This window comes from Amblyomma mixtum, chromosome 8, assembly GCF_055824585.1.
Source record: "Amblyomma mixtum isolate Tamu chromosome 8, ASM5582458v1, whole genome shotgun sequence".
Taxonomy (NCBI): Eukaryota; Metazoa; Arthropoda; class Arachnida; order Ixodida; family Ixodidae; genus Amblyomma; species Amblyomma mixtum.
The window spans coordinates 55639747-55656215 of record NC_143019.1 but is presented as its reverse complement, the minus strand read 5'-3'; the positions used below and the strand labels follow the sequence as shown (position 1 = coordinate 55656215).

At 46.2% G+C, this 16469-nt stretch overlaps 1 protein-coding gene across 1 annotated transcript; it reads left to right on the top strand.

The window, feature by feature from the left end:
* Nucleotides 1–208: 208 nt before the first annotated feature.
* On the top strand, nt 209–16124 carry LOC149332503 (uncharacterized). Its single transcript, XM_089555788.1, has 4 exons — nt 209–359; nt 9122–9304; nt 13260–13431; nt 15991–16124. Exons 1-4 carry the CDS (start codon nt 209–211, stop codon nt 16028–16030), a joined length of 546 nt encoding a protein of 181 aa, XP_089411914.1. The 3' UTR covers nt 16031–16124.
* Nucleotides 16125–16469: the final 345 nt, after the last annotated feature.

The window sequence follows — 16469 nt, the reverse complement described above, 5'->3', positions numbered from 1 at the left end:
TCTCTCATAGCCTTAGTCGCTTTGGGACGTTAAACCCCATAAAACCAAAACCAAAACCATCATTTGGTAGTAGCGCTACTTCTTTGTCTGTCTCTCTGCGTCAGTGTTGTTTGCAGCGCTTGCGAAACTGACGCATGTGCACCAAATAAGCCGGATCCGCCGCCATTCTAAGCGCGCGTCGTCTGCAGTGTTCTGTGACTACCCCACAATGGGCTCCTGCCGGGAACTGAAGGGCTTTGGGAAAGGCGTGATATATTTCGACCGGGACGCGGGACAGTGCCGTGCGTGGAGGCCCAACTTGAACTGCCTGCTCGGCTCCAATCGCTTCCGAGACGAGGCCCGCTGCTTCGACGCGTGCGGTGAGTTCTGCTGCAGTCGCTGGGTTCCGAGGTCTAAATACGAATAAGCTTATATACCGGGTGTTTTTTGTAGAAGGTCCAAAATTTTTAAAAAAGGTAAATTGCTTTAGATTTATTTTAGCACTGGGGCTATACTGGAGGCTACGGCGGGCGCCAGGCAAGAGGAAAACTGCTTTAATTAGTGCGCTGATTAACTAAATATGTTAATGAACTTTTCTAATTTTTATTTTAGGGGTTATGTTGTATTCGCAGAATTGGAGATCGTCCTCCATACAGTTCAACCGAGAAAAAACAATTTCAATTAAAAAATTTTCACGCACCGTACGAGGCGCGAAAAAGTCACCCTGGTAGGCATCTTCACACCGCAACTCAGCGGCGGGGAGCGCCTCTGACGTAGTTCGCTCCGCCCTGCGCTTTGCGTCACACGGCTGATATCACCTGAAGCCAGGACGAGCAGCCTGCGCTATCGCTGCTTGTTTCGCTTCGCTCCGCGGCCTCACGGAATGCCGCGTTGGAACAAAAACGCACTGACACAAAGTGCAGGGCGGAGCGAGCTACGTCACAGGCGCTCACAGACGCTGTGTTACAGTGTGAAGCTGCCTACCAAGGTGACTTTTTCTCGCTTCGTAACGCGCGCAAAAAATTTTTTCAAGAATTTTTTTTCCTTGGCTGGACTGCTTGGAAGACGATCTCCAATTCTGCTAATACAACATATCCCCTAAAATAAAAATTATAAAAGTTAATTAACGTATTCAGTTAATCAGCGAACTAATTAAAGTAGTTTGCCTCTTACCTGGCGTCCGCCGTAGCCCTCAGTATAGCCCCAGGGTTAAAATAAATCTAAAGGAATTTACCTTGAAAAATTTTGGACCATCTAAAAAACACCCGGTATATATATATATATATATATATATATATATATATATATATATATATATATATATATATCTGTCCTCCCCCTCTCCCTTTTTAAGATACAGGAATAAAAAGGGAATAAACAGATATATGAGAATAAAAAGGGTACTGTACTTCATTTTTGTTCCCATATAGGTGTATTAGTGCATCGAGTGCACATAGTTACGGAGTAGGTTTCCTTCACTAAATATTCGGAAAGCTTGTTCTCGGCAATGGAGGTGTATTACCACTCTAGTGAATACTAACTTGATGCAGTTAGCAATGGGAGGAGACTTTTAAACGCGGCACCGGAGGTCTTGAGGTTAGCTAATAAAGGAGAATGAAACCTCGGTTAAAATCTTCGTGACTGCTAGAACTCCGCATGTTTTGGAGAGGGAATTTGTTTCCGTTGCCATCATACGCATTCCGCATTTTTAGTGATGGTAATTACCCCGGCGCTTGGAGGGCAGCATTTCGTGCTCTGCAAAAGGAGTGCTCTAGAGGAGTGCTTGATCCCTTTTTACTCCTTTAGTGTTTAAAGGGGCCCAGAAACACAATCTTAGTTAACTGTTTTGCCTGTTGATTGCATACAGTGAGTTATAATGGTGCTATTAGCGTCGGTAATGCCACTTATATTCCGTTTTTTAATATTTTAATGTCCTCCCAAAAACAACTTCATGGCTCTGATGGTGTCGCCACAATGTGGCGGGTTTTTAGCAGCGGATATGACATCACCTGGCGCGAGCTTGATGATCGGACAAAGAGTAAATATACTGCAAATTGTGTGAATAAATAGACACATTTTGCACCTGTCTGCGTTTTATATTAGATCAACAAAAACAACTTGTTTGTCTTAGATAAAAGCCCTGCAAAGCAAGTAAAATAAAAATACACCACCAGGGGCTCTCTGGCATGGAAACGACGCTGCCAGTCTCAGCAAAAAAGAGTTACAGGGAGCAGGCAACCATGGAGTACAAACTTCCGCGACGTGCTCTGGCTGGCTGTTTTGATTGAGGGCAGCGTTTTGTTTGCTTGTATTTTGAAATTTCTCCACTGAATAACTCCCGTTCCTGTGCATCGATTCCTGTTATTCTTTTTAAGTCAGCATCTGTGTGACATAAAGAACCCACCTGAAGTATAGCCGGTATCCCCCCAAGCAGTGTTTCGCAGCCCCTTTAAGTCGTACCTAGTCAATGGGGACCTTTTGGATTCACAGCGTAACTGTCCACAAAGCGAGCCGCCCGCAATAACAAATCATGAAAGAATGAATAAAAATTGCGAGGACACTTTGACAACTAAAGTGGTGAGAGGCGGAAGCCGAGGACACTATGCCGTGACGACTTCTGGTGGATGTGACGTCACATCGTTCCTGTGGCTATATCGATACCCAAATTATCCATCTTTCGTAGATCTTAAGGGTGAATTATGCTGAAGTTGGGTATATCGATACCCAAATTATACATCTTTCGTGGATCTTAAGGGTGGATTATGCTTAATTTGGCTATAGCGATACCCAAATTATACATCTTTCGTGGATCTTAAGGGTGAATTATGCTTAAGTTGGGTATATCGATACCCAAATTATACATCTTTCGTGGACCTTAAGGGTGAATTATGCTTAATTACACATTTTTCCATCTAATTTGACACAAATCCTACGTTTTTCCGACCATTCTGTGACAATTTTCACTATGCCGTGACGACTTTCGGTGGATGTGGTGTCACACCGTTCTCGTGACTATATCGACAACCGCGCTATTTTGACGCAATTTCGACCGTTTTTCCTATAATTAATTAACTAATTTTTCTACAGTCATCAAACTTGACTTTTAGGTTCATTTTTTCTTCCTCTGTCTGAAGCAGCCATTGGTTTTTTTTTTTTTTAGTTCCCCAGTTAAACGCGTGTGACACGGTTTTTTAATGGACGACAGTATGTGCCATTAAAGGCTTTCGGCTTGAAAAAACTGCTATTAACGTGTGCCTCCAGTGTGTAATGAACGAGAAATATGAAAAGCATCTTTGCAGCTCCAAGTGCAGAAACAGGGTAACCGTGCGGGCTAGTTGGTGCGGATCAATATTGCTGTTCGTTCCACAATAGCCCTGGCATGTGTACTGCTTGTGTTTTCGTTGCTGGTTACTCTATGTTTGATAGTTACATCTATGCAGATAGTTCCAATGCGAAAGTGAAATCACGTTGTCTCCATACAAACACCGATTACTTCGTAAGTGTATGGTTGAAAAAGACAGCTTTTCCTCGGGCCTGCATAGTCATGCATGTATTCTGGATGGTCGATGTCGATGAGACATAATGGTCTTCAGCGAAAAAAGAACAACAGAATTCGTTTTTGTGTGCAAATTGACTGTTTCCTTTAATATCAGACAAACGTGTATGTTATCCCGGTCACTACTATTTTAAGAAAAAAATTGGCTATGGCTTAGCCTAGGTTAAGCCTGGATATCAGCGAAAAGCTTCGTTGATGCTTGTGGTTAGGTTAGGCCATGGTTGTGTACTTGTGGTTCCGTAGATATACCACGGTTACTCCTGGCAGTGTGTCATTGACTGATGTGAATCATATAGGCACACATTATATGTTCTTCTGGCGTTTCAGCAACTCGTTCGGCCTTGCGCTTCCCGTATAACCGCTGCCTCTGGGCCAACTCGCAAGCCACCACTTCGGGATCTTAGTTCATGGCGAGGCGTGTGCATTTCTTCCAAGGTAGATGTACTATGGTAGCGTAGGCTCCATAGAAGCCCATACGTTCAAAACATGGCGGCTTGTGGTGCGCAGCCAGCGCCGTCTTCGAAATGCGTGGACAACTAAAAAGTGACGTCATAATTAAAACAAAAACGCGACGTCAAAGTCACGTGTTTTAGTGACGTCATATACGTGACGTCAGCGTCAGGTGCTGCTTGGCGGGAATAATAAACTGCTGAACGCCGCGACGCTTCAGCGCGACACCCGACACGAGAACGAAGAAAGAAGACACGACGAGTGCCGACCACCAACGCTACCTTTAGGTAGTCAGTTCTCGTTGTGCCTTTTTCCTTCGTCCTCACCTCAGGTGTCGCGCTGAATGTCGCAGGTGTCGCGCTGAAGCGATGAAATGTGACGCCGCCAGACAGGTTATCGCTCGCACATTGTGCAACCGCACACCTCTTTTTTGCGTACGGGGGCGCCATGGCCACAGACGATGCCCTTTGGGGGCAAAAGCGACAGAACCGCACCCAACGGAACGAAACTAAACAGAAGCGCTGGCAAAAGGGAAAAGCGGAAACTGTACACGAACGATGCACACCAAGAACTCGAGCAACAAGCAACGATCTTTCCTCCATGAGCAACGAGGAAAAAGTAGGGCTAGCAGAATGGTCAAAAGATATGACAAGGGTATGACATCAGAGCACCGTCAACCTTGGCTATAGTGAACTAGAATACTATCCTAGTGGCGCGAACGGAACGGCGCGGGCGTGCTCTTTGGCGTAGAAGCCACCAGGTGGCGCCACTGCAACTTTTTCCAGCGGCGTCGTCGCGGCTCCGGTTGGAGCTTGTGTATGTTTCTCCACGTCGTTGTGTCGGTGTGGTGCTCTAATACGCCTGTAGTTAATAAACATTAATGCCATTTGCTTCAACTAGCTTCAAAGTAACCTGATAGGCACTTTTTTTTCCCCGCCGTGCCCCTTTGAGCAGTTCGGCGATGATTAAAAACCTCGTCGTTGCATGCCGTATGCTACCGAGAACGGGCAATGAGAGAGGCTCACGGTTTTGCCGGTGGGTGTTAGTTGTCTAGATGCATCTCTTACTAGGCTCATTTTATTTACCTGTGATTATGGTTTGGTACTATGGGGTTTAATGTCCTAAAGAAACTCAGGCTATTAGGGACGCCGTAGTCGAGGGCTCCGGATAATTCCGACCACCTGGGGTTCTTTAAAGTGCGCTGACATCGCACAGCACACGGGCCTCTAGCATATCGCCTCCGAAGAAATTCGATCGCCGCGGCCGGGATCGAACCGGCGTCTTTCGGGTCAGCAGCCGAGAACCATAACCACTGAGCCATCGCGGCGGCTTACAGTTATAGAAAACTACATTCGTCATTCATCTGTCCGCGCGCCTACGTGTCATCTAGTTTACCGAAATCAGTTTTTTTCTGAGGCGGTTAAGCGGCCTCAGAAACATATTTTGTTCACTGAATGTTACTCACGATTGAAAATATTTCCACCCCAATTTTCGGCAAGTCTTGCAATGTATGCATGACATATGCCAAGTTGAGAAGACACGGGAGGCGAGCATTATACCTTTATTGGCAAGCGCAGACATGTGAAAGAAAAATTGAAGCGAATATTGGATTGATGGGAGGCACATTATTGGCGTAATCAGCCGAAATTAGGTTACATAGCAATGTCATCCGCGGAATCAAGGCTGGGCTTGTAGCTTTCCTAGCAAGGTGCTTCGGAGATCTAAGTGCAACAACTCATTTTCGGGTACTTAGAAGCTTGGCGCTTCCGGTTGTTGCTGCTATTGATGCTTTTCATAAAAAAGTTGGTTGGTTTGGTTGGTTTATGGGGTTTAACGTACCAAAGCGACTAAGGCTATGAGAGACGCCGTAGTGGAGGGCTCCGGAAATTGAAGGCGGGTTGTTATATAAAAAGCAGTAAGCTCTGCTGCCACATTCTCACAGTGGTCAGGACAGCCAAGCCGAAGCTCTGTTTTTGCCTTAACCACCTGTACAATATCAACGATACTGTCTGCATGTAGTTCTAGGAGGCTAAAATATGTCGTGAAGGCATTTTTTAGGTCAGCTACAAATTTGTAGAGGGGAGCAGCGGGATACAGAAGACCACCGTTGTCATTCATGCGAGTGAACGGGGCTAGGTTTTAGTTCCCAGCCGCCTCTTTGGTCAGCAAAAGCAAATTCAGGCAGCTTTCACAGCCCGTCCTCAGGACACATTTTCTGGCGACATAACCAGCTATGTAAAATATTAGCCGGCTGTCACTTGATGCCACAGTGCAGGTGACACCCTCTAAAACTCAAAACTGTTTGGGTTGGTGCGGCTAGATGTGATCCCGTACAGGGCTTGTAATGCAACGTTTTTGCCATATAGAGCAATGGCTCTGCGGACAATTTTCAGTTACACCTGAAATGTAGAAAATATATTACACAGATGTTCTCTTCCTGGTAAAAATACTGCGCGGCGAACAAAGACGCCTTAGGAGCCCTCCGGATAACCGCTCCGACAGCCCGGAGCAAAGCAATGGGAGTCCGTCTTCCTTTTCGGCATCGTGCCTCTCTGTAGTATATAGCACCAACTTCACACACGCAATACGATTTTCTCCGGATCACTCACATCTCGAGGAGTCACGCCGAAGCGTAGAACGCACACAAAACACTCGGTTCAGCGCCCGGAGAGCGGTTCTGAACGTGAGAAGCAGGACGGCAGCGGCCGTGCAGGCTGGCGCAGGGCTAGTAAAAGGCGCAGTGGCGCCCCTTGCGGCGAAGAGCGGCGTTTTGCTTCAGCCGCTACGCTGCCGCGCGCCTCCGTTCGCGCCACTAGATGAGTATTCTAGTTCACTATAACCTTGGCATCGTCCCGCTGCCATTGCCGCTGCTCTGAGCGAACGCTGTCATAAAAACTTTTTACAAAGCAAGCGCTATACTTTCTAACAAAATGCACACAACTAAAACACTTTAAAAAGGAATCACTGCAATTGTTTTGAAATGCTTTTGAAACACAAAATATGTCCTAATTATTTTCCTCTTCTAGTCGTGTTTGTCCACTCATTTCATTTTGGCGCTTTAGTTCCACCCCTAATTTGATGTCGCTAGCACTTGGTTCTGGACCGCATTCGGGCTCCGGCTTCGCGACCTATTTCAATAGACCTTGTTTCTTCTACGAGCCTCGCAGCGTTATCAGATGCGCCGCAACGAAGGGCGAAACGAGGGCGAGAAGGTGGCGCATGCGCAGTAGCCTCATACGAGGAAGCCGAGCGCGCGCCGATGCACACTCGCAGAGCGCGCGAACGACGGCGAAGGTCGACCGGCGGAGCCGCCGCCGACCACGTGCGCCTCTCCAGTGACGTGACGAGCTCGCGCACGCGCAGATGTGGCTAAAATTGATCACGGAGCACGCCAGACCCGATGTTGACTAGACTAGTGAAGCTTTTCGCTTCAAAAAAATCTTCACTACAATCGTTTCTCAGTCCGTGAGGTGCATAATTATGGTTCATGGTTTGCTGGTCTCTCTCCTATACGAGTGTTCACATCCCGTGAACCGGTAGTACACGACTGCCCCCGGTCGACTGACAGCTACTGCACGCGTCTTTCGTCAACATCGCAGTAGCTGCTGAGAGAGCTTTCTTCACAGCTGCTCATGGCAAACGGACAGGTGCATCGACCAGGCACTTTCCCAACCGTAATCCATGTTTTACTTCTCATCCCCCCTCCCTTTTCGGGGGAAAAAAAGAAACATTAAGGCATTTGCACCTTCGCGCCACCTTTCGATGGCGTCCTGCACTCACAACGCAGCAAAGGGTCCATCTAGTTCGGTTAGTCAAGCTTTTGTAGCGATCGTTGTCCATATTAATAAGAAGTGAGACAGTCACTGCGCCTTTCATTTTCTAAAAACTAATTTTCATATTCCAGTTTCATGGTGTCATTACGATGATCCAGGAAAGGTTTGGCCAACGAGGCATTATTTAACAATGTTTACACACAAACAGGTGCAAAATTAGACTCATTTATTCAACAAGCTACGAGACCGTGTACGATGTGCCTATTAAGCTACGTAGCTTAAAGGGCAACTGCAGCACTTCTTTGAAAATTTCGCGATATTCAAAGATTAAAATCTATATAGGCTGTAGGTAAAGCATGACAAGTGTTATTGCACTAGCATTTAAAGTAGTGACGTAAACGACGATTGATTTTTGCGCTTCTCCTCAATGCACCGGAGGAGTGCAGGAAAATTCAGCGTGACGTCACGGAAGGTATAATTTCAAATTGCCGCTGTCATCAGCCACACCCTGCCCGGACTCGTTAGACGCTGCTAAATAACTCTCGTCAGGGTTTGCCATCGGTGGCGTTAGTTTTTTTCCTCCAAAGCAGGCGTTTGTGCATTGGAAATGTACCGATACCTTCGATGACGTCATCATGCGCCCCCCCCCCCCCCCCCACTTGGCGCTGTGCGCTGCGGAGAAGCTTGAAGGGTGTCCGGATTTTAATTGGCGATTACTTCACTATTTCAAGTGCTAGGCAAAAAAGACTTCGCATGCTTTACCTGCAAGTTTCACACATTCGACCCTCTTAAGCTCGTTGATTTCTAAAACATATGCAGTTTCCCTTTAAAGCATTTTCTTTCCGGTGAACCACGCTGGCCGTAAGTGGCAAAAGACAGCGTTAATTGGCGAGATATGGGAGAGGCCTCTGCCCTGCAGTCATGGAAAAAAAAACTGAGGCGGGAGAGTGACGTCACGCGGCCAGCGTTCGCAAGCCGCAAGCCGTTTTCTCCCTCAGTTTCGCTCTCCGAGTCAGTCCTTCATGTTTTGGTTTTGGTATGTTTTAGTGTGCGCATATGCGCGGCTTGTGGCGCGGGTACAGCGCGGGCGTCTACAGCAAGGAGGTTGATCTACAGTCAGTTCGCCGCGATAATACGCTCATGCGCTCGCGCAGCAAGGCTAGATTTTACCGCACGCTATCACGTGGCTTGATTACGGGGGACACACTCTTTTTTTTACTATATTTTTACTTGTTAAGACAAGGCTTCAAGGTTACCGCCGGATGCTCCCTCCTCAGTTTTTTTTCCTCTGTGCCTGCAGTGGGCTAGTCAGGCTGATGATGACGATGATCATGATGATGCTGATGACGATCCGTGTTCGCAGGTGGTGCGAGGCCCAGGGCCCGCTGCTTTGCGCTTTTGAGCGTGCGCAGCTGCATACCAGGCAAGGACACCAACTCGTCGCCCTACTACTACAACAATGGGTGGTGCTTCGCCGTGAAGAGGGGCCACTGCCTCAAGACACCGGGTTTTAAGTCCGTAGAGGAATGCTGGGAGCGCTGCGATGGTGCGCGCCACCTGTCCTCCGTTCTGTGACTCACGCGCAGTGGGCCGTGGCCTCCGCGATCACTCACGAATGATCTCGGAGACCATTAGTGGGCTATGCGGACAAATTTGTCGCAACGCATCTCGCATAGCCTGATCGTAATTTGCTGTCGGTAATCTCTCTCGTTAAGTGTCGACTAGTAGCGGTGTTAACAAAATTCTTAACTGCTGAGCTTTCGCCATTTTAAACTGAGACACGGTGTGAAGTGACAAACAAACAAAACACGAGCAAAGCTTTGCGTCTCCAGCGTTCCAAATCTCGATGAGAACTATTCACTCTTACGAAAGTTGGCGCGTCTAACCACACAACAGGGTCTCCACTACTTGGCTTAGGGGCAAACATATAGACCTGTGTACTTTTGGCGAAGGCTGTATATTCTACTCGTGATACGCCTGTGCATATGGTACTGCCTTAATTCCAAGCCTAGTAATGTAGCAATTAGTGGAGTGAACTTAAGACGCGCTAATTAGTGAGTCGAATTTCGATGGAGGCGAAATTCGAGAGGCCCGCGTCAGTGCACGTTAAGGCCGATTCACACGACGGTCCGTTCGCCCGCGGCCCGAGAATCACGTGTTCATGCGTCACCACATTGAGAGGCGCCCTGACCACGCCGCGGCCTGGTCAGCGCGCCTCTCAATGTGCTGACGCATGACCACGTAGTACGCGGGCCGCGGGCGAACGGACCGTCGTGTGAATCGGCCTTTAAGGAACCCCAGGTGGTCGAAATTTCCGGACTCCTTCACTACGGCGTCCCTCATAGCCTGAGCCGCTTTGGGACGTTAAGGCCCCGTAGACGTAAACGTACTAATGTGCATAAACTGCAGTGTGGAAAGGTTCAAAAACAAGCATGTGGAAATTTTGATGTGATAACTGCGATAATTGAATATGAACAAAGAACAGTGACTTTGTTCCGAGCATTCTTAGAAACTTCGAATTGTTGTCCTTTGCGGCCGATTTCCCTAATTTAAATCGGATGAAATGTCCCGGCTCACGCCTTATTATCAACTTTACGCTGAAAGTAGTAGGAGTCGACCAATCATTCAGCCAGTCCCTTGCCGGCTTGCCGCTCTGCCATCGGCGGAGTGAGACGTAGTGATCGCTGAAAGCAAAGAGTCCATGCGTATTTTTATTTCTGTGAGCCTAATTTGCAGCTGTGTATTCTCTGACTGATCTATTAACACACGGAAACCTAAAAAACAAAATAAAAGCGAGAGCGAAGTGGCCACGCAACTGCCTGAAAGGCACTCCACGAGTTGACTCTACCTTCAGCGGTTAGTTAAAAAAAAAGCGGGAGTTGGGACGTTTAATCCGATTTAAATTAGGCAAATCAGCCGCACAGGACAATAATACGGACTTGGATGCTTGGAACGTGTAGATCGAATTCCCGCAGGAAAAAGGCGAGTTCAGATTCGTCTTTAGGGAGCTTAAGATGCCTCACACTTCTGCGGTGTGTATCCGATCTCTAGTACTGACTTTAGCACGTGTGGGTTTGCGTTGTGCTTTGCAGTCTGTTCGTGCGTAATCAACGCTGGCCTTTATTCAGCCTGCCTTGTAGACAAAGCTCGTCTCCTTTACCAGAAATTCTTATCGCATACCAACCGCATACTCTCTTAATGACATAACAGTTGAGACAACTTCCACTTACAAGTATCTAGGAGTTCACCTTCAATCAGACTTAACCTGGAACTATCATATTAACTTGATTCTAGCAGCTGCTAACCGTTCTCTTGGCCTTTTAAAACGTAACCTTCGACATGCTCCTGCGCATGTGCGTAAACTTGCTTATATTAGATTAATTCGACCTAAAATTGAGTACGCTTCAGCCATATGGGACCCAGATCAAGCCTACATCAAAGATAACATAGAAACCCTGCAAAACCGTGCTGCTCGTTTCATTTATTCTGACTACTCACGTTTTACTAGCGTCACGGCTTTAAAAGCTCGTGCTGGACTTGACAGCCTTTCCCATCGTCGTAAACTGGCTCGCTTAACTCTGTTTCACAAAATTTACCATCATCCGTTGCTTCACGACGATTTCTTGCACTTACTCTCAGCAGTGTTTCCACGCCGTGACCATCCTTTCAAAATCAAACGCATCACATTTCGCACTTCAAGTTATGCTAAATCATTCATACCCAAAACCATTATTGATTGGAACCGGCTGCCTTACACAATCGCAACTGAAACGAATGCGACATCATTTCATGAACTTTTAAAAAACCAAAGCCATGTGTAGTTTTCTTCTAGTTCTGTTCTGCTCACCGCAACGTGTTCGAGTTTTGCTTTTCGTTCTGTTTATTCCGTTGTTTTTATCTTTGTGTTTTCTTTTCTTGTTTTTTTTTTCTATTTTGTTTATTTTGTGTCTTGTTGTTCCGCCACATTTCGATTCTTGCTGACTACCAGTTATTGCTCTTTTCTTGCTTCTTTTTTTTTGCCCTGGTACTCATGTTAATGTTCCTTCTATGTATTCAAGTTGAAATTTTTACCACCCCCTATGTAATACCCTCGTGAAGAGGGCCTTAGGGGTATCTTGAAATAAATAAATAAATAAATAAATAAATAAATAAATAAATTAGTGCGTTGCCCGTCCATCCAGTAAGTAGAACGCGCGGCAGTTATGCATGAAGTGGCTGGGATAGTCCCGTAATTTCAAGGGTACAAGCAATGCCGGCAACCACACATTGGTCACAAGTGAAACGCGTGATTTATTGAGTAGTCTTTTAGAATACCCAACAATTATGGACAAAAGCAATTTTAAGGCGAAAGCCTTAATGGCTCATCATTCCGTCCGTCCGTCAGTCACACTATAGCTATCAATCATCCCGATGACGTCAACACTGGTGTAATACGCCGTAACCAGAAATACTGAATTCATTGTGGCATATTATGTCTTAACCATTAATTAGTAATCAGTAATTTGATCTAGTGATTGATTGCCAACTTATTAATTGATTAGTAATTAGGTATACATCGATAATTAGCAATTACTTAACATCTGACAATTAGTGATTAGTGTGTACTAATTAATTAGGGTGTGGTTATGAGGGATTAATTAGCGATCAGTCATTAATTGGTAATTGGATCCCCACATGGTTGGTGGCGCTCGCGTCGCTCCTTGCTCTGCGCACGCGCTTGACGCCTTGGTTGCGCCACCGTCGTGTGGCGCTAACATTTCAGAAATCACCAACAGAAGCAGCCAAAGTGGCGCAGAAAGGCTTTCGTCTCGCGCACATTAGGTCGTCAAAGTGCCTTCTGAATTTTTCAGCGGGAAACCATTTATGAATGCACTTTTTCCATTTCATGATTTCACTGTAGCAATCAGTATATCCTCAGATCACCCGACGGCAGTCCTGCATATATTTTTCTTCTGTTAACGGTTTTGCTATCGTCAAAAACGTTCCCCATTGCTTTTCTATGACAGTTTTAACTGTAAAATGCGATCCACGGAAGCACTTTAAAAGAAAGTTTTTGCTACATATCAGAAGAAAAAATAAACTCAACAGGAAAACAGAACAGGAAAAAATAAACCCAAGCTTCCCGAGTGCATTAAGCGTCCTCTAGTGAGAAGGAGCGTTCATGAGCATTCACTTGCTCCCCTTTTCACTAAAACTAATAGTTTTAAATACAGTTTTTTCCCTAGAACAGTGAAAGATTGGAATTCGTTACCGGCATCTGTATTATCCTCGCAAAATTTTTCTGATGCGTTAAATCGTCTACTTACCGGCTAATATTGTTTACATGTATGTTTTGTATCCGTGTGCTGCTAATATTGTATCATTTTATTCTTTTGGTTATGTAACAATGTAAATTCACCCCTGCTTGGGCCAAGCAGTGGCCTGCAGTATTCTGAAATAAAAAGAGTAAATAAATAAAATAATAATCTCTAATTTTTTATATTTTTTTTGCGTCTGCGCAGGGAAGCAAGCCGACGCGAATCCGTGCGAGTCGACCACCCCTAGTTTTTGCGAGCTGTCCTCGCACATCTACAAGGCGGCCTACTATCGAGGCAGCTGTGTGAAGTTCAACGCCCTCTGCCCGCTGCCACTCAACTTCACGAGCATCGACGAGTGCGACAGAAAATGCCGCGGGTCAGTAGTGAGGCCTTCTGGGGCTCAATGATCAGAAAAACCCTCAAATAATTGAGTCGCATACATCAAGCATCCAGACTATTTCAAAAAAGGGGACATTGATGACGAAGTCAATCACTGCATTCAAATTACATTAAAGAGGTCGCTGTCATTAAAGAGGCGGCTGTTGCTAGGCGACGGCTCAAGGTCACAGTGCGGCCACGGCGAAATGGCGAGACTTGCGCGTAATGTAGCTCTCGCTACAAAAAAATGGAATACAAGTGTCGCCACCACCGGTCGATTTCGAAAGCAAACAACGGTGCGTCAGAGTGGTTGTAGCAGAGATCCCTGAGGCTAGGCTACACAGGCACTCACTTCTACACGGTGATCACGGAGCCCTTGTCGATCTTGGCGCCAGGAGTTTGAGTTGAGCGGGGGGGGGGGGGGGGGGAGGATTTTTAAATCCAGCCTTGACAGCTATAAATGCCTCTTTTACTGCCGAATAAGCACCAGAAGAGCCAGAAAGAACCGTAGAATCGAGTTTTACCTGTAACTAAAATTGAACAGAGTCATCCTCAGTGTGCCTTTCAAGGAGTATAGATGGCTTTGACGTGATGTCACGGACACCACGATGGTTAACCAAGCATAGGCTCCATTGCACAGGGTCGGGGCAGGCGGTGACGAGCGGATAACTGTGAAGTGCTGGCTCTCGGTGTGCTCCTTGTTGAAAAACATAGCGGTCCAGCTGTCCAACTCCGCGAAATAAATGAAATGCTAAGAACATAAGGGTACATGGCCCCAAGTCGCAGTTACCATTTTCTTCAACCACGCAAGGAGGGTGTGCGTTTGGATATGACACACAGGATTATGGAGATACGTTTGGTCGCAAAGGAATTCATATAGAGGTCAAAGTTTGGCTATCAGCATACCATTCTCAGTGAAAAAGAGGTATCTCAGAGAACTGCGATGCATATTTACTGTTACTAGCCATATGTGCAGCTGTTTTCTTCTCTGTCTTAACACGTTGGGCTGTTTTAGTTCAAGATCTCCAATATTTAAATATATTAACTTGCAAGGAGTGCAGAAAAGGTCCACAGCTGTTGCTTCCTCCCATTCATGCCCTGTGTGCAACGCTATTTTTCGTTGACTTCGGTTGTGAAAATCACTCTAGGCGCCACACAGTGACAGGTGTTGCAAATTGTTGCACAATATGTGGCAAGCAAATGAACTGCTCAGGGCAAAACAAAGTATTCAGAAACTGAAGTTTCAGTTGGTAACCAATATTTGAAACCGGCGCTTTTAGTCAATACATTTTGAAACTGAGATCCGCACACGCCGTATGATTAGAGAACTGCCTCCGTGCAGCCTTACATGAAGATTATACTTTCACTTAGCCCGCAGGCCGGCCTTCATACCAATCATAGTGTTCGACATTAAAGGGCCCCCAATACGGATCCCACGAGCGAAAGATTGGTAGATATTGAATCATTCATCATCCTCCCGCAGAAATTTTATATCCCATGCAGCACCCGAGATGACACTGTTAGTTTTCTCTCTAGCCAGCCTGAAAAAATTACCGAAGACACTTTCGAAATTCTAAAGTGTGCTTGGCGAAAGCCTTGTGGTCGATCCACTGCCGACTCCCCGAACCGCTTGGCGCGGAATCACTGGGCGCTTCGGAGCCATGCGACTCACTCGACTGCAACGAGACGTCTGGCGAAGAAGCGGCGGTGCAGCTGCCACCGCCGACGCGCGCGCACTCGTTCTACCGCTACTGTGTGACGTCACGGTTGCTATGCACAGCTGCGCCCCGCCGGCGCGCCGGTTGCTAAGGAGGGGAGGAGGTCGTGCCGCTGCGGGGAGGAGAGGCCACAGTTGGCACGATTCGAGCGGCCGTACCCCTGCTCTCTTCGCTCATTCGTCTATGAACTTTGTAGCATTTTTTGGCGAGCCAATGACAGGCCTTCACTGCCGACGTCACGTGCGTACTCCACAAAGTTGAAAAGGAGAACTACACCAGCACTGGACGTTATCGCGAGGCACGAGATTGGGAATTTAAAAAATATATATTTGTGAATTATCGAGTTGCTTTTGAGGGCTTTTACGCGAGGCTAACGCTCAATGGCATTTGCTCTAAATTGTACACGCATTTGATAGACACTCTCAAAACTGTTTCATGGACCCCTTAGTGCCTGCAAGAACTCTAAAAGAAATGAAAACAAAAATCATTTAATCTCGGTGAGATTTTTTTAACTGCACAGTGCCGCTGCACCTCAGTGTGCTTCTCGCACACACATTATAGCTTTTTACCAAGTTGCTCAGATGCTGCACGAAGATAATTAATTTCATTCACGATAAAGTAATCAACACTAAAATGTCACACTTGTGCATGGTTAATATACTTTGTCATAAATGGCAGTGCATAGTGCACAGTAATAATCGTTTATAATAGCAGCGTAGTTAGCCATTATTATGCAGAGTTCTTAATTCTATGCTAAACTCGGGAGTTTTCTATACTGCTGCAGCTAAGCCTGCTTATCCCACAGCCTTTAAAAACAAAATTACGTCTTTCCATTGCAGCTCAGATGTCACGATTCCAGCTCCATCACCACAACGGTGAAAGACGACCACTGCCGGACCAGAGTGCGTCATGCATTGGATCTGACATCACATGGAGACTGGCCATGCAACATGCATGTTACCGTCACAAGCACTGCCTTAATTGTCCGAATAAGAAATAGTGGTCCTTATCAATAAAATTCGAAATGTGGACGCGGAGCATTGATCACCTCTGAAGAAAACACTGGGTGAAAAGCCGACTATCCACAAAAGCACAGACGGAGCCGCCTTGAGTAAACGGCCGCGTTTACTGTAGAAACAGACACCCTAAATGCCTCCTTTCATTTGCCATACAGGTCTTAGAAGCTTGCGCAAAGAGCGTTAGCTTGAAATTTTTTCTATACAACAAACGCATTGCTAAGAACTGGCGATAATTTCGCACCCAGTGAAGCACAAGGAGGAAAGAATGTCTATATAAAAGACAATGTATGAGATACAAA